We start from the raw sequence: 23,863 nt of genomic DNA, 5'->3' as shown, positions 1-23,863 counted from the left end.
CAAATACTTTCCCAGTTTGTAAGAATTGAGAATGGATTTGCAGACAGACTAAGCGAATCATCTTCCTGTTAGCCCCCTGATTTGAAAGGTTATCAAAATGACTTGATGAGAGGGGTTGCCTGTTTCCTGCTTGACTTTTGGGAGTGGATTTGTGTCACATTAATCTAAAAACGCTTCCTGTATTGAAGTTTATTGTGAGTGAAGTGTTTCTCTTTTAGCCTCCTTCACTGTTGAGCAGTTTTCTTTGCTGGGTTGTGTAAAACTAATGAAAAATTAATGGTGGGATGAAATTGTAGGATTCTCCCTATGGAGCCTAACCTGTTTTTGGCCGTATTTCTTTTACAATGTGGTGAGAACTAGAGACTTTTTCTTGGGAAGATACTTACATAAAACATTTTGCATGTAACCACAGATCTGTCAACATGCACAGGCTGGAACCTCTGCTTTGGATTATCTGTTGAATTAAAATGTTGTTTTCCTTGGAATGTAAAATAACTTCTCTTTATGCTGTGCACTGTAGTGTAAGTGGAAAGAAAGTCATTTTATGTAGATTGCTCTGCACAAGCATTGCATTGTTCTTATGTACTGTCCGTGCATGACACTCACTTTTACGTGGCAGAGGTTGAAGGAAAAACTATCCTGTAAACTGAAGTTCTAGACTTTTCTCCCAGATGCCAGGGAAGGTACTTTTAATAATTATGTCCTGCTTTTTTCAGTCTGTGCTTCACTCTGTTGATCAGCAGCATAATCTGTTTTGGTAATATGGATAGACTGTAGCCATGGTTAATAAGTTTTAAAGGTAAACAAAGAAGTTCCTTCATTTTGATATTGAAGATTTTCATTTTAATTTGCTGACATTTGCAACTGTATAATGCTTACTCACGTTTTGGAAGAATTTAAGAGTGAAAATTGGAAACTCTGCCGTCCGTCATCTGACTGAGAAACGCTTCTCAGGCGGTCTTGGGACCTGCAGATGGATGCCTGTCACATCTGTACTCACCAGCTGACACTGTCTCTCTATCACCTTGAATTCTCGAGCAAGCATGATAGTTTAGCATGGGGGCTGCTGGGAGGGCAATTTAAAAAGAAGGAAAAAGTGAGACATGGCCACACTCTCGTTGAACTGGATGATGCGCCATTCCAGTCAGGGTATTGATCGGGTATAACGATTGGAATCCGTGAATTTGAATAATGATGGAAGCGTAGGTGTTTGTGCATTCATGTAATTAAAAATTGACACCCGTTTGATGACTGATACATGGCCATAACTGCACATTTTGAATGTATTGTTGTTGGTCTCTTTGAAAATACTTAGCTTCTCCTCACACCCGAGAGAGTCTATTTGCTCTTCATTTCGGCTCACAGACCAGATCGACAAGTACAGATACACAGAGGCATTGTGTGATTAAAGATTTAGGTGTGACTTTTCACAGGGACGGCTCTATTCCTGATCAAGCGCTGGGTTTAGCTCTGAGATACGGAGATTTAAAGGAACTGTGAGACAGTGGTTCACACTAGGGAAATGAGATGGCCACTTGAAGTAACTCCATACTGTCGTCTGACGCACTTTGGGAATGTATTGCCACAAGGTCTTCTAGAGGTCAGGAAGGACATCCTCTGACACTGGCCCTTCGGGCTTGGATCAGCATCCTCTGCAATAACATTTCATGCCCCAATGTGCATGATGGTGGAATAACCACTGGATGAACACATGAGACACGCAGTCACCATCCTCTGGAAGGGAAGTAGGTGTGTGCTTAGCTCTCTGGCAGGGCTGTTGTCATGAGGAAGGAGCCCAGGGTTCAGACCAAACAGTTGAGGAAGCAGTCAGGGTTAGAGAAATTCAGATCAGGGAGAAACCCCTAGCGGAGTTAGTCCCAGATGATCAGAATCTGATCCAGGCAAATCCAGGGACACAGGAGGGAAGAATCAAGAAGAGCTGTCTGTGGCTGGAGCAGGGAGGGACGACTAACTAGGATTGCCACCCAAGGGCCGGAGGAGCGACCTCATGCAGGCCTGGACCACTGCTGCCCTGTTGGTAGGTCCAGATTGACTTCTTGAAGGAGACTGCCCAGTTCTTGTTTGTAGGGAGAGTAGGAAAGAATGAAAATGGAAGGGAGGGGGAATAAAAGAGAGTGAAGATGGAAGGCAGTGGGGTTAACAGGGGAGTCAGGTTCTCATCTCAGTGGAGAATGGGCCTGATCTGACCGTTGGGTGGGGTAGGGAGGTGTAAGGATTGTCATTGTTAAGATGAGCTTTGAGTCTTCTAATTGAGAAGTTATCTGGGTTGATCGGGAAAACAGACCGGCTCTTTGAAATTTGCTGCATAGGCCACACCAAATTAGTGATGTGACCGTACATACATTGAAGGGTTTCAGGTGTTTCCATTTCTTGGTGATCTGCCTGACTTGTTCCTTCTACCCTCAGTGTTTTTCTGTACTCTTCCAACTTTCCTGTTGCATTGATTTAATTGTTCCTGATCCTGAGCTGGTAATCTGATCTTGATTGCTGCATTCTTGCCTCTCCTTGGTATTTGGATCTTGACGCCAGTGTCCCTGACCTAGAATTGAGACCTAGGTTAACCCGATGGCTGCTGGGAAGGGCCAGAGCCTCCATGTGCGGTGTCAGCACCCACAGCCCTGCCCTCCCTGGGCCACATGATCTCCTCACTTGCAGGCCTCCTGTGTGGACAGGGCTGCTGTGGGAGGAGGTGGGGGTCTACAGAGCAGGGCTGAGTTTCATTTCCCTGCCACTGTGGGTAGTTTTGTTGATTCTCAAAGGCCCACAGTGCTAGTATTTGATTATCCAGATCACCTGTGGGATGCAGAAGCCATGGCTATCTTTTTTTGAATTGAGACTGAATTCCAATGTCTTAAGGTCTCATTTGGCTAGATCAGGGGGCTTATTAGGAAGACCAAATGGATAGCCCCATATGATTTCATGTTGCTAATGTTGCTTAAGTGTTGTGAGTGAAACATGTTGTGGAGCACTTCCGGGGAGGGTGGATCCCAAGGAAGTGGCAGGGCTGTGCGCCCCGCCCCCCCAGTCCCTGGTGCTGTGGGGCTAGAACTCCTCGTGTGCATGGTTTCTTTTGTTGTTGCTCCTAGTGTTTTGCTGACTGTGGGTTCTTTCTGTTGACAGAATTGTATGTAAACCCCAGCAAATACAGTAGACCACATTAGTGCTCTTCTGGTTGTTTTGATAGAGTGGAGTTGTGATGTGTTTGTGCTCTTCTGGTTGGTGTGTGTTGTGATGCCTATCCATGTCAGAAGCCCCCGGGGCAACAGCTCTGAGGAACCTTTGGTGTCCAAGTGGGATGGTTTGGAAATGGTCGCTCTAGGTGAATCTAATCAGCCCTTCAGTGTTTCTGAGGACTCTGGATACCTAGTTTCTGAAAGCCTTTGTCTTCACTTGACTGACCCAACTGAATTGTGATGTAGGACTGTATCCCAGCTTGTATGTAATAGTTATTTGGAGAAGCGCCTGTCTTACCACACCTCTCTCTTAAGTGAGAGAGATGTTTGATAAACACCTTTGCACATTTTCTGCCATTCTTTGTTGTCTCACAACCATGCCTCTGAAACTGTGTATCAGATTTCTCTCTTGTCTCACTGTATTGTTGTGGCTCTCAAAGTGGTGATCTGTCATTTATGATCTTCAGGCCCTCACGTACTTCAGTGCTGAGGTTAACAGTGTGCTCTTTACACGTGGGTGCTGTCATTAGTGAAGGGGAAGATGATAGCACACACTGGAAATAGAACTGCCTTATGATCCAGCAATCCCACTACTGGGCATACACACTGAGGAAACCAGAAGGGAAAGAGACACGTGTACCCCAATGTTCATCGCAGCACTGTTTATAATAGCCAGGACATGGAAGCAACCTAGATGCCCATCAGCAGATGAATGGATAAGAAAGCTATGGTACATACACACAATGGAGTATTACTCAGCCATTAAAAAGAATACATTTGAATCAGTTCTAATGAGGTGGATGAAACTGGAGCCTATTATACAGAGTGAAGTAAGCCAGAAAGAAAAACACCAATACAGTATACTAACACATATATATGGAATTTAGAAAGATGGTAACAATAACCCTGTGTACGAGACAGCAAAAGAGACACTGATGTATAGAACAGTCTTATGGACTCTGTGGGAGAGGGAGAGGGTGGGAAGATTTGGGAGAATGGCATTGAAACATGTATAATATCATGTATGAAACGAGTTGCCAGTCCAGGTTCGATGCACGATACTAGATGCTTGGGGCTATGGGGAGGGAGGAGGGAGGAGGGTTCAGGATGGGGAACACATGTATACCTGTGGCAGATTCATTTTGATATTTGGCAAAACTAATACAATTTTGTAAAGTTTAAAAATAAAATAAAATAAAAAAAAATAGATTATAAGGACTTGGATGGGCTTCCCAGGTGGCGCTAGTGTAAAGAACCCACGTGGCTATGCAGGAGATATAAGACGCCTGTTCAGTTCCTAGGTGGGGAAGGACTTGGATGGTTTTGCAATTAAGAAGTAGTATTCTTTCTTCCTGCCTTAGTAAAAGCGTGTGTTTTCATAATTTAAAACAAATGATTCAACACACACAGTTTGTTATTCTTTGGCATTAAAGGCAATTTTGCATTTGTGATCAGCATTACAAATACTTTTTTTTTTTTCCCCTTTTTTAAAAATGGTTTGTTTTGGCTAATGTTGCCATCTTCTTTGACCTTATTAGTGACAGTATTGTGAGGTATCAGGGACATTTTTGTATGTGATCTGTTTAATAGACTCTAGCAGCGAAGGCTGAGATTCTTGCTGCCTCTGTGGGGCAGAGAATCTTTGTTTTGAAATGAGGAAACTAAGAATGCCTAGGATTTCCTATAGCTCAGAGGAAGAGGGCAGCCCACAGATGCTCTGCAGTGGTTTCTGGGGTTTCTGCCTTTGCATCTGAAGTGAATTCTAGACGTTGCTGCTGGGAAAGCAGCCTATTTCTTTGTAAGGAGCCAATGTTTGTAAGAATCCAGGGGGCCTTGGGGCCTGAATGTGATCCTTGCTCCCCTAGCCCCCACCTCACTAACTGAGGTTGATCTGAAGTCAGCCACTGACTGGCAGGGGAGTCTCCTTTGTGTTTTATTCTTAGATACTAACTTTAGGAGGAGTGTTTGGCAGGGAAAGCGTCATAAACCAGGTTGCATGTCTGGCATAGCAGTGCTGGTATTTGTGGGAAGTGGACACTTTGAAAATATATTTATTACAATTACATTGATTAAGAAATCCTTATCCTCTTCATTGTTAGATTTTAAATGCAATGCTGTCAAACCGTCACTGTGTCCCTCTTTAGTTTCTGTGGAGGAGTCTGCCCGAGACCCCGTGCCTCGTGCGTGTGGGGGCCTCAGTTCCCCGACCAGGCACTGGACCTGCACACCCTGCAGTGGAGGTGCAGAGGCGTGCCCGCTGGACCACCAGGGAAGTCGTGCCTTATCTAACTTTAAGTTTCTGATATCAGTAAATGAAAATTTCTTGTAACTTGAGGCATTTATCAGCACATTTGATTTCTAAACATTCAAATTATAAGAGAAGTTAGGTTGGCTTCACCTCTGCTTGCATTTCCAGCGTCCTCGTGAAGGACAGCTTTATAAGGGGAGGGAAGTTTGTTCTCCCTGACATGCTCCACTTACTTATTTCAAATGAGAGAAATCTTTTCCATACACATTGCTTTGATGTTCATTTAGAAAAACTTTCCTGGTAGGGACTTTTATTACTAAGTATTCTGTCACATGACTCACTGATTATTTAAGTGTTCTCCAACGTGAATCACTTACTACTGAATTATGAAAAAATCATTAATTGGAAATCATTAATTAACTAATTAATTAACTAAAATCATTAATTGGAAGCTACTGCTGTTGTAGGAGATGTATGCTTATAGTTAATCCCCTCTTTGAGTCCTTTAGGCCTTTTGAATTAGTTTATTTTATTAATTGCTCACATATAACAAATGTTGCAGTGCGACCCTAAAGCTTCAGTATAACTGAGAGCTAGCTGCTCTTGGTCAGTCTCAAAGAATTGGGATATAATAGCAGTCGCTCCCTTTGCTCTGCCCGACACTTGGACGAGATGTTCAGAAAGTGTGCAGAGGACAAGTGTCCAGGAGCAGAATCTGTTTCATGTTTGAGCAGCAGGCTCTGCAGCGGCCACAGGCTCTGTCCTACGCTGGCAGTAGTGCTCAAGAATATTTTACAGATGAATAGGTTTTCCTCCCATGCTCACAGTCTCAAATTACAGCTGTGCCAGGAGCTTTGTCTCCAGTTTGGTTAGTAATAATCTTGTGTATCAGTCAGATACTGGGGCTTCAGTTAGGCCTGCAGTTCAGTAGTAACATGTATCCTTTCTGCAACAGCAACAGCATTTCTAGAAATTGGTCCTCAAGAGCCAAATATTGATGATAACTACTAAGGTTTATTGTAAATTTAGAAAGCCATCTAACCACTGTATGGAAAGAAAAAACAAACTAGCAAGGAGGGCATCTTTTAAAACAGTGTTTTGTAAGTGTGTGTATTAGTATGTTTACACTTGTAAATATAGAAAAGTAGAAAAAAATAGTGAAAGTGAAAAAAAAAAATCTTTAAATCTGTTAATAGTGACAATTCTTCAGTAGATCAAAATCTTTCCCAACCAGAGGGTCATTTGCTTTTTCTTTCCTATTTGTTTCTAACTATCGGAAAAGGCAATGGCACCCCACTCCGTACTCTTGCCTGGAAAATCCCATGGACGGAGCACCCGGGTGGGCCTCAGTCTATGGGGTAGCTAAGAGTTGGACACTACTGAGCAATTTCACTTTTCACTTTTCACTTCCATGCATTGGAGAAGGAAATGGCAACCCACTCCAGTGTTCTTGCCTGGAGAATCCCAGAGACGGGGGAGCCTGGTGGGCTGCCGTCTCTGGGGTCACACAGAGTCGGACACGACTGAAGCGACTTAGCAGTAGCATTACTTCTTTGTCCTTTAAATTTAGAAACATAGGATTGTTAAATGTTTTTTAAAAGAATTACTTTCCCAAATTAGTATTTCCACAGCTACACTTTTAAAGTAAAGTGTAAAGCGTTAGTTGCTCAGTCATGTCCCTACTCTTTGCGACCCCATGGACTGTAGCCTGCCAGGCTCCTCCGTCCATGGGATTTTCCAGACAAGAATACTGGAGTGGTTGCTATTTCCTTCTCCAGGGGATCTTCCCAATCCAGGGATTGAAGCCTGGTCTCCCGCATTGCAGGAGACCACCTGAGCTACCAGGAAAGTCACACTTTTAAAAGTTATATTTTTAAAACAGAGTTAATGTAATTTAAATGTTTATAAAAATTATCAGTGTTTTGAACAAATATAAATTACATTTCTGGACTAACTTGACTTTTCAAAAATATCTCTTTTGAGCAGACATTATGCCAGTGTTGATATAAAAGCAAGAATATTATTCTCCAAATTATGAAAATACACAAATGGAGGGGGGGGTGCGGAGTTTCTTAATTTTAAAAGTATCAGTGTTACTTGTTTTTATTTTTCATTCTTTCTCTTTTTTTCTTATTTATCTCGGCAGGACATTCAGTGTGAGAGTTTAAAATCAGTATATACAAGATGAATTTTAATTTGTAAATTTTATTTGGTATGAGGTACTATAGCTAGCAAGCAGGCTATAGATTTTAAGTTATAAAATAAAATTTGTTTGTATTTGGAATATATGGAGTTCTTCATTTAGTGTGGAAAAATGAAAATGAGAGACCTACTTCTTTTCCTTATATACCTGCTTATTGTCTTGTCATGTGAAATACATCTTGTATACTCTGCCTCTGGCTTCTCTTCTGTAAAATGCACTCAAGAATTGTAATTGACTGCCTTCATCCCTTTTGAGAACGAGGACACGTGCTTGAAGTCTTTGGAAGACTAACTGCCACCTTGTGTATTTTTGTATACTAACTTGCCTTGTAAGTATGTGCTGTGTATTGTTCACAGTGGTGCGGTGTGACATTGTAAACTTTTTTATGAGAACAGCAGCTGTTTGCATGCCTCCACGTGAACCTGTAACTTTGTTACTGTTTCACACTTTCTGAACCCGTTTCTTTGCTGTCCGTAGTGGGAACTGTCCTCTGAACATCTCCATGTTCAGCACAGATCCTGGGTGGGCGACGGGTGGGCGACGGGAGGTGGGGTCCTGGTCTTCTGTGGCTGTCTGCTGGTGTTGTGCAGAGACGGTACTGAGGGGGCGTGGGAATGGAGAGGGACTCGTCACCTGAGGGGCAGACAGACAGCCTTCTGCTTCCTCACTACCAGGTTTGCTTCCACACGTTATGTGCCCTGCAGTCTGAGTCATCGGTTGGAGGGTCAGGTAGAACTTTGTTTCTAACATACAGAAAGTGGGGTCAAGGGGGGATGCCAGTATAGGGTTTGGGAGACTCTGGTTGTAGTCTGGGGGCTGGTTCTCGCTTTTACCTGTTCTGGGCTTTTTTCCACGTGTAAAGGAGGAGGCGGCTGGGCATAAGGACACAGGGGGAGCGAAGGGGGCTGTTCTTGCACTGAAAGCCTTGCTACCATACGGTTCTGAAATGGTGACTAACAGTATGTAGAGTCCTCAGAACTCCTGAGGATTGTTCCGTGTGAACTGGTTCAAGGCTGGCTCCTCAGGACGTCCTTTGTTTTTACATGTGGGGCTGGTTTTCAGTGCCCCACAACTTGGTTGCATTCCTCCAGCGTGATCAGAGAGCACTTGTGGTTAAAAGCCTGGGTCCCTCAAAGCATCCCTAAGGGCTGTACTGTGCAGGTTTTTTTCCTAAGTGCTATTGTGTTTTTCAGTGATAAATTGTTCTTATAAGGAAGATTATAATTTTTGTGTGTGGTTATTTAGTATTTGTGAAGTTTGCTTGGAAATTTTCAATCTTGCAGAAGTGGCTTTTCTCTAGTTTGTCATTTTGTGTTTTTGTGATGTCTTTTGTCCGTCTTTTTCAGAGAATCCGGTCGACAGTGGATGAAAAAGAGCAGAAGCAGCTCCTCATGGATTTGGATGTAGTGATGCGGAGCAGTGACTGCCCATACATTGTTCAGTTCTATGGCGCGCTCTTCCGAGAGGTAGGAACAGGCCATCTGGGTCTTAGCTGACCAGTGGACAGCTACGTGGAATAAGTAAGAGAATGGCAGCATTTGATTCTCATCTTCAGTTAAATGCCTTACATTAGTAATATGTTGATTTCTCAACATTTTAGTATATCACCGTGGTAATTTACTCTTAATTTCTGCAGCTCGTGTTCCTTGGGTTGGGGGTGAATTTCATACTTTAGCTAGTTAGTTAATTATTTTTTGACTGTCATTTGTGAATGCCATATTTCCTTCTTCATTTATAAATGTTTTCTGTTTTTTAAGAACCTGGCACATCAGCTGGCTTCTAAATATGTTACTGTTTTTAGATCTATCTCTTTTTGTCCTTGAGCTCCCTCAGTAACCCCCAATCCCCTTTTTAAACCTTTATTCGTTTCCATCGTCAAATGTTATCTGCCTTTAACACAAGCATTTATTTGTGTCTACCCACAATCCTGAGTAAAATCCATCAGACAGGGAAATTAACAGCTATGGTAGAAATCCTTTCATTTTATTCCGTTTTCTAGATTTTTATATAGAAACCAGAGCTTCAATTTCTTGGTTTCAGGATCGTGTTTCTCTTTTGGCCTCTGCCTATTCTATGTCCTGATGTAGGTTATCACTTCTGCCTCCAGCTCTCAGCATACTTACTGGCTTCCCGTCACCTCGCTGCCTAAAGCAGGAAGTGAGTTAGGTCAGGAAGTAGAGCTGGAGCTATCAGTGAATACATGTGGTGTCCTGGACAGTTGTCACACGCTTGTGATGTTCATTTAGAAGAATGGGACTTGAGCTGAACTCTTAAGCATTTTAAATACTCATTCTCATTTTGAAAATGTTAGGACGAGCCGGTACCTGCAGGTTTATTATGAACTGGTGAGAAAAAAATGTGTCCCACCCCTTCTCCTTTTTGGGTCTGGGTCACAGAGAGTATAGTCTTGGTTTTGTTATTGTTATTGACTTAAAAAGTACTATGTTGTAAGACTGAACTGAATGTTACACTGAATAGAAGTATGTACTAATGGAAATATGAACTCTTACAATTAGAGAAGACCTTAGAGGTTCGACAGTTAATTCTTCGCTAGTCCTGAAGTTTTTATGTATTTTTCTGTACTCTTGATAGATGATGATAGTAACTTGTAGCATTCTCCTTCGTGATACTGCCATCCCTTTGTTGAATCACTAAGTTAATCACTAAGAAGTTCTTTCTAGACTTCCTTAGCTGCTTCTCCTACCCTTGTACTTTTGACCTGAGTGTTCATTTTTATGACCAGGTCTGTTGAATTTGTTCACTTTCTTCCCCATTTCACATAGTGTTACATCAGTCACATCGGCACACATAGTCAAGTATACAGACACAGAGCTGCACCCTGCACTGAAGTATTATACACTGGCATTCTGTTTGCAAGATGATGAATCTGGAACTTTGTTCATGTTGCACAGGTTATGTAAGCGGCAGTGACATTGGCTGAATTTAGCCACCTCCTCCCTTTCTGACCCTACTTCTGTCATATCTTCTACCTTTCCTTCCCCGCATCTCCCCACTGCCCCCAACACACACACACACACGTTTTCAGTGTAACTATGGAAGTAAAATTGACAGTTGGCTGCACTGTGGGATTATCACCATAGTCAGGATAGTGAATGCACCTGTCTCTCCTCAGCTTCCTTGTGGCCCATAAGTAATGCACACTTCTCTCTACTCCACTGTCCTCAGGCAACCGCAGGTCTGCTTTCTGCCATGTGAATTGATTTGCATTTTCTGCAGTTTTGTGTAAATGGAACCATACAGCATGTACCACTCTTTCATTTGTTGTCTTTCACTCAGCATAATTGTTAATATTTTGCAGTTCAGTTTCTTTCAAAGAGTTTTATTCAGGTTATCTGTTTCTTCTTGAGTGATACTTGGTTGTTTGATTATATTTTCAGAAATCTGTGCCTTTTATCTAACCTGTCAAGTTAGTTGGTATAAAGTTATTCATAACAGCTCTATACTATCATTGTAATACCTGTGGAATCTTTAGTGATGTTACCTCCCTCTCTCTCTCTCACTCCTGATATGATTTGTATCTAATTTATTTTTTCCTGATTAACCTGGCTGGACGTTTTGCCTCATTTATTAGATGTATTCCCAGCTGTTTTTTCCTTTCCAAATGAGTGGTGTCTTTTTAACCATTTCATTTTCTAGGTGCTTCCAGTTGGTATATAAAAATTATGTTATTGGTTTTGTCTGGATATTGTCTCTGAAACCCTTATCTTGATCTTAGTAGCTAAATTTCGCTAACCTCCACCTTCCTGTTCAGTAAATCCACATTCAGTAATTTTTATTTTTGTGTTTCAATTGTGTGGTCATCCTGTGTTTTGCTTGAACATGGAAGTAATGTTGCTGTCAGTGCCTTTTGAGGCAGCTCTGACTATTCCTCTTTTTTTTTTTTGTAAACGCAGCTCATTGCTGCTGTCCCCAGTTATGGCTCAAAGGAACTGCCAGGAGAAAAAACATTTCCATTAGTTATGTGCCCTAGAAACTACGAGGATTTCTCCCTCGTTCCATGATCGCTCTTTGTCTTTTGGTTGCTTTCATGTTTTCCATCCTTTCCCCCTTTCCCCTCATTTTCTTAACTCTTGTTTTTAGCCCCTGCTGGGCACTTTACTTTGTGCTTTACATAAGTTAACTCATTTGGTCTTCATTAGAGTCCACTGAGGATGGGGCTATCCCATTTCATAGATGTGGAGTTGACGGGGCCCAAGCTGATCCAAGTAGAAAGTGGGAGAGCCTGAATGAGTACATCAGGCCTTCCCACTCTTAACAGTGATTTTCCCACTTCACTGTTACTGCAGTTAAGCTCCCTCCTCACTGTTTTTCTAAGTAGGTGGGTTAAATGTATTTTTTCTCGAATTAAAGAAATTCTAGTAAATCTGTTGAAATGGTGTCTTTAGATAAAAATAAATTCAAGTGTGTGTGTTAGGTTAATAGTGTTAGTTTCTTGTGAAGGCCGAAGAGCACTGAAAGGAGAAAGAGACCTCAAGAGGAAAGTTTGGAATAACTATAAGTGCAGGTTCCCTGTGTCAGATATGCTTTACAAGGTGTGGAGCTACGTGACTGTGGTAGCAGACGGTTCTGTTTTAAGAGTGAGGTTGTTCATCGCAGCAGTCATGGCCGCATGTGCGCTCTCTGCATGTAAATGAGGTGTCCTGCACTGTAGGTGTTGTTAGGAGAGCGGAGTTAAGTCAGCTGGATTCTGTTTACGGCTCTGTCACTGCCTAGCAGTGTCGTTCCGGACAAGCCGCTTTACTTCAGCAGGCGTTGATCTCTCAAATAATCCGGGCCAAGTGTTGGGGTGGGAGGTCTGTACGAGAAAATCTCTGAGGATACATCTGGATTCAAAAATTAGTAACCACACGCAGAATTTTGTAAGGGTAGTGTTTGCCATCATCCCAGTATCTCTGTCCATTCTCCAGGTGCGTCGCGGTCCTGTTTACATGTGCACACGCTGGCAGCGCTGTAAACATGGTGTTTGCTCACGTGTCCCAGTGAGCTGTACGCCTTTCAGAATAATTGTATCTAATCCTTTTAATAATGTACCACTTTTTCTTGTGAGGTTTCTAGTTTGTTTTTGTTTCTTTTTTCCTTTTGTAATTTATGAACTCTTTAAGTTAGATCTCTAGTCAGGGAGTGAGCCTATCAAAGAGTATAGGCACTTTTATTTCTCTTGTTTTATTGTCAAATTGCATTCAGGCTGGTTTAAAACACCCTATAGCGCTGCCAGTAGGTTTTGAATGGTTTGGTGTGATTATAGCCAGCATTTGTTCATTTAAGGCGTGTTTATTGAGCCCTTGTCCTGGTGGAGTGTGTGTTCCAATAGGAAAGATGAGTGAGAAACATAAGCAGAGAAGAATGGTATTTTATATTAGAAGATGGGGAGCACTCTACGAGTAGAGCAGGTAATGGGATGTGAGGAGGATGACTTGCCCTGGGAATCAGGCATCTTCAGCCTTGGCCACTGAGAAGGTAGTGTTTGAGCAAGGACTTTAGGCATTGGGTTCGCTTTATGTATATTTTTTCTTTCTTTTTTATGAATTTAAGAAGCTGACATAATATCTCAAGATTACTGTAATCTGTTTACTTTCTTAGTGAGAACAGTTTCCCACATATTTTCTATTTTTATATTTAATTTTGGCAAAGTTTGAAAATTTCATGAAAATCCAAAGGTTTTCTATGTAAGACTGTGCCTGTCCTTAAAATTAAGAGTGGAGAAAATTGGGCAACTAAATTTGTGTTTGAACATGAGAATATTCAGTCCAGGGCTTTAATAAGGAACAAAAATTACCACTCATTTAAAGTTAAAAAAAAAATTCTTCTCCCTTTGTATTTCTGTTTTAAGTGAAGGAAAGGTGTGCTTAATGTTAAGCTGTGTAAGAGTGACTCGTATCTGTTATTTTGTAGGGTGACTGTTGGATCTGCATGGAACTCATGTCTACCTCGTTTGATAAGTTTTACAAATATGTATATAGTGTATTAGATGATGTTATTCCAGAAGAAATTTTAGGCAAAATCACTTTAGCAGTAAGTACCTGGTTTTCAAATTGTTCGGGCTATATATACTTGCATAAAGGTGCTGCTGGAGTTACGAATGTCCTTCACAGAATGTTATTGACCTTCCTGGAAAATCATTTGTAATAGGAAAAGAGACAAAGTCTCTTCTGTGGGGTCATTAACAAAATAAGTCATGAGAACAATTTTCACAGTACCGACCTACAGATACTTTTCATTGTTGAAAAGTACATATTGAAGTCGTACATTTCAATAGTAAATACTGCAGTGTTCTTGTCATTAAAATCATAGTGAGCCATAATAGATTGTGCTGTAAATAAGGCTAGAAAAAAGCAATTTTCTGTTCCTCTTTCCCTTGTTACTTTAACTATTTTTAAATAGGTTACATTATTACAGTTCCCCTTAAATTAATTAGAATTGCAGCAGTTTCCCTGAAGTTCTTTAAGTGAAACTCTTAGCCCAAGTCTGTTTTCTTTTGCTTTAAGATTTGGGCTGTTCTGTCTAAACTAAAATTGTTGACCAGCAATTTCAGTTACCAACATTACTACTAATTTGATAAAGTAACTTTTACCATAGTTCAAAAAAAAGAAAAGAAGTACTGTTTTGCTTATGTATTTATAGTTTTGAAAGTGAATTCACGATCATTTTCTTTCTTGTTCTTGTAGCTAACAAAGGTCATTCACAATTTTTTCATAAAAAGTAAAACATTATTTTTAATAGAATATAATTAATAAGATTTCTTAGAAACCCCTGAGAATCTGAATTAATGGTGACCTGGGTTAGTGGATGTGTAAACTAAACTTTATAGGAAACTGTAAGATAGGTTTTCTGGTTTCATGTAATCTCCTCTTTCTTCCCTGCCTCCTCCACATCCAGTATGGTCTGCTGTTAATTGTCAGTTTATTTGCTTAATCACTAAAGGTTAATGTTGCAGTATATAGATAGCCTCTGAACTGTTTTTTAGTTGTAAGAAATGTGTGTGTATAATTGGGCTTTAAAAAGTCAGATTAAACCTAGTCATTATAATATTAAGATTCATAGATCCCATGTTAATATTTTAATTTATTTATCTGAATTAATGGTTAATTTAAATGTTTTATGAGCTAAATGTTAAGATATATACCCTTTCATATAATTTTATAAAAAGAAGCTGTCTAGTATAAACAACCTTATACTAGAAACTTGTTCATTATTCAGACAGGTATATGAAGTTTTCTGTTGTTCAATTTAGTCATCTCTCCAATTTACCATACCAAGCTTTATTTTGGAGCTTGTTGCTATTCATAATTACTATAATAGAATAACAGTAGAATAATAATAGCTTATGGTTATTGAGTGTTTATTTGTGTCAGGCCAAGATCTCATGACATTTTATGTTCATAGCAACTCTCAGTGGTAAATAGTGTAACCCCCTTTTTGCAGATGACAGATCTAAAGTGTGAAGAGTTTAAGTACTTAATTTGCTGTGAAATTCATACATTTGTAAGTGTAAATGATTTAAGTCCAGGCAGCCAGTCCCTAGAATGCAGCTGTTAAGCACTCTATAACAGGATGATCTAGAAACTGGAAAACATAAAATGATTTTATCCTATATTACAATATATGTAGTATGTACTAATAAATCATTTATTACATATTTGCCTGCGTTTCTAGACCTGGTGATCATCTTTTATATTAAGCACAACATTCAAAATTACTTTGTGTTAAATCCCTCCTTGCTAGTTAAAAACCCCTTGAACAAGCCTGGCTGTGTGAAACATTTGAGCTTGTGTTTCGCTCTTCTAACCCTTGATGGCTTGATGGCAGTGGAGACTTGACCTTCCTAATGGTTGGCCAGTTTGTCACTTCTCTTTTAGTCTGAGACTGTAGAAATTTTAATTGAAGTCTGTTTCCTCTATTCTTTGAGAAATCTTTGATTTCTTGATCATGAGCAGTGATCAAACAGTAGGATAAATTCTGGCTCTGCAAACATAACTTTGCAGGTTCCATATCCAGTGAGGGTGAGTGAGTGTGAGAGTTTGGAAAAACGTGCTAAACAGGAACCATGACTATGGGATCCTTTTGTATTAAATATATTAATATCTATTCTTGAAAAGTTCGATGGTATGAGAAAGATTTTATAGCTTTTTAATGACTCATTTTAAAATTGGTAAGTTACCTGTTTTTTAGTTGTCAGAGAAGAGTATATAAAGAAAGCTAAGTTTTCACATCTAAAATCATAATTTAGCATCTTTGGTTAACATAGAACGGGGACAGGATATTGAAATACTCAGCTTAAAAGAAGCCGAGACCTATCTGTGCTGTAACTTTATGACCAACTGCTATGCTGTTTGGTTAGAAGGAAACTGATGGCTTGTCCTGTCTTTCTCTGTTTTTTCTCCCTAGACTGTGAAAGCACTAAACCACTTAAAAGAAAACTTGAAAATCATTCACAGAGGTGGGTATGACTGTAGCAGCCTTTTTACCAACTAGGGTCAGTTCGCTTTTTTGCTGTGATTAGAGTGCTTTTGATTACAAGTAATAGAAAAGCCCGTTAACTGGCTTAAAGTTCAAAGAAACTCATTATCTGTCATAGTGAGTCCAAAGGCAGGGTGGCTCCAAGCACAGTGGTTAGGCTGAAGCTCTCTCCATTTGGCTCTGCTCTCCTTAATGCGTCGGCTCCATTCTCAGGGGAGTAACAGCTGAAGCAGGGCCTGTGTCACATCCGGACGTGTTGGCTCCTTGAAGAAGCAGCTTTCTCTCCTCATGTGGCTGTCTTAGGAGCAGAGAAATCTTCCTTATGTCTCTCTAGTATCTTCTCTTGTCTCATTCACCCGAGTTTCCTCATGCCCTCACCTAAATGAGTCCCTCGTGAGAAGCATTAGTCTACCCTGATAAGCTCAGGCCAGTCAGGGCTCAGTGCTTGGAGGTATGGGTGGACCTACACTGGAGGCTGGAGATCTCAGTAAAGCCGAAGTCCCCAGAGTAAGGACGGCCTGGTTAGCGGATGCTTGATAGGCAGTCAGCTGTGTCAGTGATAGTAAGTGCTCTTCTCTGGAGTTTTTGGTAGATCACCCTCTGAGTTATAGACAGATACTTTTGTATTCTATATTTATTTTTATCCTTACTTTTTATTCATAGAGCCATGACAGTGACAATGAAATGGATTGAAAGATTGAGAAAGGTACAGAGAATTAGTGAGTGAGGGGGAGAATTGGCCAACTAGCTGGTTTGCACCGACTGGCCAAATTAGTTGATGGTCAGTGAGGAGAAGGTGGTAACCTAGGGGCCATTGTGGCCAAATTGTGTAAAATCTGGTGAAACAAATGAAAAGAACTTAGCTTTCCCATGTGTGCAGAAAAGTGCACCCACTCTGTAATAGGTATTTTCCTTTCCACAACCCTGTTAGGAATTGTTGCTTATATTTTGTAGACAAGGGGATCATGGGTGCTAAGTGAGAGTTCAAAAGCTTGCTCTAGGTAGAGTTGTGAATATCAGACCTAGGGCTCACACCTTTGCTTTTCTGACCCCAGAGCTTGTGGTTTGATGAATGTACTGGGTTGGATACTCTTCTTAGTTAGATAAAGCTCTGCTTAAACAAAATTGTGGGTTTAAAATTTGTGTACTTTGCATTTAGTTGTATCATCTTTGACATGTATTTTAAAGTAGCTTGGGCTTCCCTGGTAGCTCAGATGGTAAAGAATCCACCTGCAGTGCAGGAGACCTGGGTTTGATTCCTGGGTTGAGAAGATTCCCTGGAGAAGGGAACAGCTACCCACGCCAGTATTCTGGCCTGGAGAATTACATGGCCTGGAGAATTACATAGTCCTTGGGCTCACAAAGAGTCGGACATGACTGTGCAACTTTCACTCACTCGCACTCATAAAGTAGCTTAGTATTGTGCATGTTATGACTGTTCAGTAATGAATCTGAAACAAGTAAATGAATATGTCTCTTGATGAGAACAAAGAAAACTTTATAGAATGCCTAAATTTAATATAAAACATTTTTTTTATAATGTGTTTTTAGCATTCAGAAAATTTTATCATCTTCTTATCTATCTGAATTTTACAGACTTGATCACTTATGTTTCCTAACATTTTTCCAACATTTTTCCTTGGACTTCTTCAAAATGTAGCTCATTTGATTAATTACTTGAACGTTGAATGACATCTGTGTCTTGCAGATATCAAACCTTCCAATATTCTTCTGGATAGAAGTGGAAATATTAAACTCTGTGACTTTGGCATCAGTGGACAGCTCGTGGACTCGATCGCCAAGACGAGAGATGCTGGCTGCAGGCCCTACATGGCAGTAAGTGCAAGTCCAAGCCTTCTTGCCTGACAGTCATTGCACAGAGAGCCTGTGCCCTTTGGTGCTGTACTTGCAAGGAATCCGCTTTAGTCACGCAGTTTCACTATACTAGAGTATTTGCCTCTTCCACGAAGACCAAACTCAGTTCTAACTTTGCTACGAAACTTGTCAAAATTTTCCCAGTGAACTCCTGCTTCATGATCTTACTCTGTTCCTCTTGCCTGGCACTTAGCATATATGGTCTTTTCTGATTATTGTTTTTTCATTATATTCTAGTTATTTCTCCAAAGGCCTCTTTGTGTTTCTAGACCAACCCTCCCCCCATGTTGTCTCGACTGTAGGGGGTGATACTGTAGTAGAAACATGGGTAATATAAGTGGTGCTATTTCCAGTTAGAGGAGAATGGGAATACAAGTTCCTCCCAGAACTCAGTATGTTTCATAGAGTCTTTAGGGGTGGAGGTAGCTCACTGACACTTAACAAGGGTGAAGGCCTCAGGGGTTTCCCAACCTGGAGCATCACAGTACCTGCTGATACATAGGGAAGCTGCTTACACTGATTGGTTTATTTTATAACCAGCTAAAATACTCATACCTTTTTTCTTAATAGGTTTCAGATGGTACTCAAGATACCATTCTGTAATCATTTTTGCCTTTGCCTTCTTCATATTTATTGATCTTTTTCATATCTATCCCTCTACCTACCTATAATCATATATATGTGTGTGTGTATATATATATGTATTTTTTTTTTTTTTTTTTACTTTTCTTGTGTTTATTTTTCTTGCTTTGCCTAGAATTAGATCATTGTTGATTGACAGTGGTGATAGTTGGATTCATCTGTTGCTTGACTTGAAGGCAAATGTCTTTTTCTGGTTTACTAAGTATATGTGTCTATCTGTGAGTGAGAATGTGTGTGTGTGTATGAGAGAGAGATAAGAAAGAATCAGGAAGGGCTGTTAGATTTTATTAAATGCCTTTTTGGCATCATTCAGTATATGATGAAATGTTTCTGTGTAGCTGTTGACATGACACATCACAGTAACATATTTCCAGTGGTTGAACCATGCTGGCATTCCAGAGGTGATCCCTACATGGTTCATATTGATATGCTTAATATGTTTTTACCTGTGCCATGTTAATATTTATGATTGCTACACAAAAATGTTTGAGATTGGTTTATAGTATACATTGTAAAGGTATTAGATGGGTTATGCTAGTTTTAAAAATCAAATTGGGAAAATTCTTTTCTCTTTATTCATACATTAAAGTATTGATCATCTAGTGATCAAAGACGTAACTTTGACCTCCTTGAGCTCAGGAAATTTTCCCCAGAGCTCAGAAGCATTGTGCTAGTGTAGTCTTCTGTTCTTTGAGGCTGAACCCCATCTTGGCCAGGTGTCTTTGGGGAGAGATACCTAATTATATGAAAACTGAAGTTTTACTGTTTCCTTAGCATCACACATGTGTGTGGGTGCATGTGCATGTGTATACATATGCGTACTTTCCATTTCTTACTGTTTTAAGTGTCAGAGCTGTTCACTGAAGTGTTTTAAGTACCAAGTATGTGGTAGTTTAGAGTCTGTCCAGTCTCTGTAAATACTCCTCCCTTTGAAAGGCGGTGACTAAGTGCAGCGTTGAGTGTGGACTGAACTCAGTGGCTCACTTCTCATGAACTGTGTGTGGCAGCAATGAACACATCCCTCTGAGGACAGGTCATAAAGAGGCAGGTGGCTTCTTTTCTGTTTTCTTTCTTGGATAGCTACTTGCGGGGAGCCCAGCTGCCATGTTGTAAGGACTTGAAACAAGCAGCATTACAGAGACACTCATGTGCTGAGGAGCAGGGACTCCCTGCGATAACCGTGTGTAAGCTTAGTGATGCGTCTTGCAGCCCCGGGGAGGCCGACAGCCCTGGCTGACTGCTTGACTGAAGCCTCGTGAGAGACCCTGAATCAGAACCCCTATCACAAACACTCGCTGATGCCTGACTCACAGAAACCTGAAATAATAAATGTCTGTTGGTTTCAACTATTAAGTTTTTAGGTGCTTTGTTACACAAATAGCTAACTAGTACAAAGTGATTCATGTTAATCTTCTTGCTTATTCCTTGCTTTTTTTAGCGTGTACGTTCCTGCCTTTTGGCACATATTAAAATTCTTTTTTTTAGCATAATAAATGATCAGTTAAAAAAAGAAATATTGGAAAAGGTCTGTTCTATGTTACTAATTACATTTGTTCAGCATTTTTTGCCTCTTTAAAAAAAATTGAGTTCAAAATTTGATAACATTGTCAATTTCTCCTTATTCCTTTGTTTTTATTTTATATACTTTAATACTGAGTAACTTGAGTTGTATATTTATTATAAATTATATGTTTTAGATATAAAATTGTTTTATCTATTACTTTTTTGTTGTTTGGTTCATGTTACAGACCCTATTCTCTAAGTTGATATTTTCCTATTGAGTTGTTGTTTTTCAATCACCAAGTCATGTCCTCCTCTTTGTGACCCCATGGGCTGCAGCACACCAGGCTTTTCTGTCCCTCATCATCTCCTGGAGTTTGCCCAGATGTGTTAGTTTTAAAAAGCTTTTTGTTTTTCAAACCCATACTTCCTACTTAGTTTTAGGATATAGGATCTTTAATTCGTTTCATGGATCTTAAGTGTCTTCTCCTCTCAAAGAATACTTTTCAAAATTTTAAAAATATTACACATACAAATAAAGAATGAACATGTATCAAGAATGTATTTAACTCATTCATGAGAAAACTGGACAGGCAATTTGGTGAAACTGGCTCAAAGAATGTTTGCATAATTCAGTATTTACAGTCACTAAAGAAAGAATATTGGAATGAAATGTCTAATGAAAATATAAAATTGCCAGTTATCTCCAGGTCAATGAAATAACTTTTGGGGGTTGTTGAACAGAAACATGTGCATCCCTACCTAACAAAATCTGCAGGTTATTTTGTAACTTAAGGGTCTTGGCCCTAATGAAACAAGTACACTTTCACTGATTACTTCACTTTGTCATTTTATTTTATATAGTTCAAGATATTTTAAAGCTTTTTCTTGAGACTTCTGTGATCTATGTGTTGTTATTTAGAAGTGTGTTGTTTAATCTCCAAATATTTGGGGATTTTTCAGGTTTTCTTTCTGTTATTGATTTCTAATCTAATTACTTTGTGGTCTGAGAACATGCCTTGCATGATTTCCGTTTTTTAACATAAAGTGTGTTTTATGTTTTAACATAAACTAACATAGTTTATGTTAGTGAATGTTCCATGTGAGTAGGAGAAGAATGTGTATTCTGCTGCTGTTGGATGGAGTATTTTCTTTCTTGATTGACTCTCTGGGATTATTATGTAATATGTATGTTATCAGGTAAATACATATATTTACAACTAAAAGTAAAAGTGAAAAGCTTCCAATGAATATTTATGTGACATAGTACTCATGTCCAAAACAGAATGCATAGGTTTCCAAACGAACTGTTGCCGACAGGCAGAGAACATTACACAGTGACTATTGTGCTTCCCTGGACATTTCTTTCGACAGCAGTTACTGTCAGTCTTAGTTAAGGCTCTATTGTCAGCTCTGTGCTACTGACACCCTCTCTCTCTTTTCTTCTCCATCCCTGACACTCTGTGGATAATGGTCCCTTATTTCAAGAAAATGTAAAGATGCTCCCTTCATAGAAATTACTAACAGTGACTTTTGCTGGTTTTATGGCAGGATCATATACTGTACTACTGGCAGTGCCTTAATTTGTTTAACAGTTAGACTAGTTGCACAAATATCTTTATTTGATAGAAATACAAATTTAACTTCATGGTGAAGAGTGAGTAGAGCAATTATAATAAATTTGGCTTGTATTTGCTTTTGTGTCTCAAATATATTGTAGTGTATCCTTATTCACTGAAGCAAAGAGGGATAAGATCCGAAGACTTACTCTTTCCCACCCCCCACCCCCCGCTTCTTTTTACCATTATTGACTACTAATCTGGCCCCATTGTAATTCTTTGTTTTTTCCTTTTCTTCCCCTTTCTCCCTTCGTCTGTCCTCAGCTTCAGTTTTGTAAACCCCTGTGAATCCTTAGGGGGAAGAGTTAGCCTTGTCTTCCCTTTATGGAGGAAGCCACTGAGTTGGGTCTTCCCTTGTTTGTTTTCAGTGTAATGTTGACGTCCTCTTCCTCCCTGTCTGTCCCTGGGCATGGGTTCCTCGAGGACTGTGCTGGCCTTCTGGCTGCCTACTCAGCCCTGCTTCCCTTACCTGCGCCTGGGGTGTGTGCGTCGTGAATGATGTGGCTTCTCTTTGTGTTTCAGCCGGAACGAATAGACCCAAGTGCGTCACGCCAAGGCTATGATGTCCGCTCTGATGTCTGGAGTCTGGGGATCACATTGGTAAGTTCACGTTGACTCTGCCCTGTTGTGCTAGTATGACAAGAAATTTAGAAACGAAAGAAAAGTTAACCAGTCTTCCACCACTCTTAAGAACACATCCCGTGTCTTCCAGTCTTTGATTTTTATATCGCTGTTTCTTCCTGTCCCCCACCCCTCACCCCATGGCTGCAATTGCAGAGACTATATTTTCTAATTGTTGAGAACAAGTTTTTACCTTAAAAATCAAGCTAGAGTTGATTGTTTCCCTCATGGCTCTGTGAAGCTCCTGGGGGTCTTGAATGCAGTCCCTCTGGATCTCTTGACCACAGATAGTTGGAGTCAGAACTACGCTCAGAGCAGGAGCAGGAGGCCAGCTCACTGGGCCTTAGAACAACCAAGAAAGAACTGTCTCACTTCTGGGCTATATTGAAATTTCGGTTCTATTTTAAAAATATATTTATTTGCTGATTTCCCTATACCAAGATTTGTTTTGAAGTCTCAGAATTATTTTCTTGTGCGTGTTGTTTTACCAGGGCTGAGGGGCAGTTTTCTGACTTCAGACAGAGAGCTTCTTCCACACTGGATGTGAATTTTCTATCACTCAGGGTAGGGAGGTTGCTATATCCTTTTTGGTAGGCAGCCCAGAACTTATCCTGCCATCTCCCCCCCATCTTCTTAAGACCCCAGAGCACCAAGACCACAGGTTCAGGGCAGGGGAGTCTTCCTGGAGCTTGTTAAGCAGTCTCCATTTGTTCACCAGCACTGTATGTACTCAGGCCCTCTTACTGAGGCCCACACACCCTGTGAGCTGTCCTTGGTGAGTCATGGCACCACACCTACTGAACTGTCTGTCTAGAGACATGCAGGCTGGCGGCTCAGCTCTGCGCAAGACTCCATCCGGCTTCCCTTGTGACCAAACATGGGGGACACCTCCAGGAGTCTTTTCTCAGCATGAAGCTGCTGACGAAAAGGATTCCTTCCCAGTTACTCAGGAGAAAACACGGAACTTGGGACTCTCTTAGGTCTGGTGACTGGAGCAAGACTTGTAGTTTCCAACTGAGACAGCTATTTGCATAGAAGGATGCAAACAGCTGTCCATTGCATAGAATAAGGATATTCAGTATTCAGAAAAATTCATCAGTGTCCAAGCCAGTTATGCTTAAAAGCAAGTTTTTACTTTACCGTAAGTAAAATTTTTGTTCTGTGAAAAGTTTTAACATAGGAATTTTTTTTTTTTTTTTTTTTTGGCAGTTTCCCTTAATACATCTGGCTAAACTTTGTTTAAAAGCAAGGCATTCAGTACTTATAATTGCTTTATAATTTACTTTTAATAGGCATTATTCTCATAATTGTGTAAAAAGGATGAGATGAAATTAACTTCTGAGATCTGAAGTCTTTCACCTTATAACATGCATCCTGCTCTTCCTTCTCTTATTAAAACCTGTTCTCAGAAATGAATCTAATGAAGTTATTCCCATTGCTATGAATGGTTAGTGAGGTTTGCTTCTTCCCAAGCATTTGTATT

At 40.2% G+C, this 23,863-nt stretch overlaps 1 protein-coding gene across 8 annotated transcripts in view; it reads left to right on the top strand.

Annotated features, from left to right (window-relative positions):
• MAP2K4 (mitogen-activated protein kinase kinase 4) overlaps positions 1 to 23,863 on the top strand; it is a 104,859-nt gene that overhangs the window by 48,870 nt on the left and 32,126 nt on the right. For all 8 annotated transcript variants that reach the window (XM_055576486.1, XM_055576488.1, XM_055576492.1 and 5 more), the window contains 5 exons: positions 8,992 to 9,111; positions 13,559 to 13,678; positions 16,052 to 16,103; positions 17,832 to 17,959; positions 22,282 to 22,359. In XM_055576486.1, the coding sequence (XP_055432461.1) occupies positions 8,992 to 9,111; positions 13,559 to 13,678; positions 16,052 to 16,103; positions 17,832 to 17,959; positions 22,282 to 22,359 (498 nt within the window). The remainder of the gene's footprint in view (positions 1 to 8,991; positions 9,112 to 13,558; positions 13,679 to 16,051; positions 16,104 to 17,831; positions 17,960 to 22,281; positions 22,360 to 23,863) is intronic.

This window comes from Bubalus kerabau, chromosome 4, assembly GCF_029407905.1.
Source record: "Bubalus kerabau isolate K-KA32 ecotype Philippines breed swamp buffalo chromosome 4, PCC_UOA_SB_1v2, whole genome shotgun sequence".
NCBI classification, from domain to species: Eukaryota; Metazoa; Chordata; class Mammalia; order Artiodactyla; family Bovidae; genus Bubalus; species Bubalus kerabau.
This window is presented reverse-complemented; position numbering and strand designations above follow the sequence as displayed.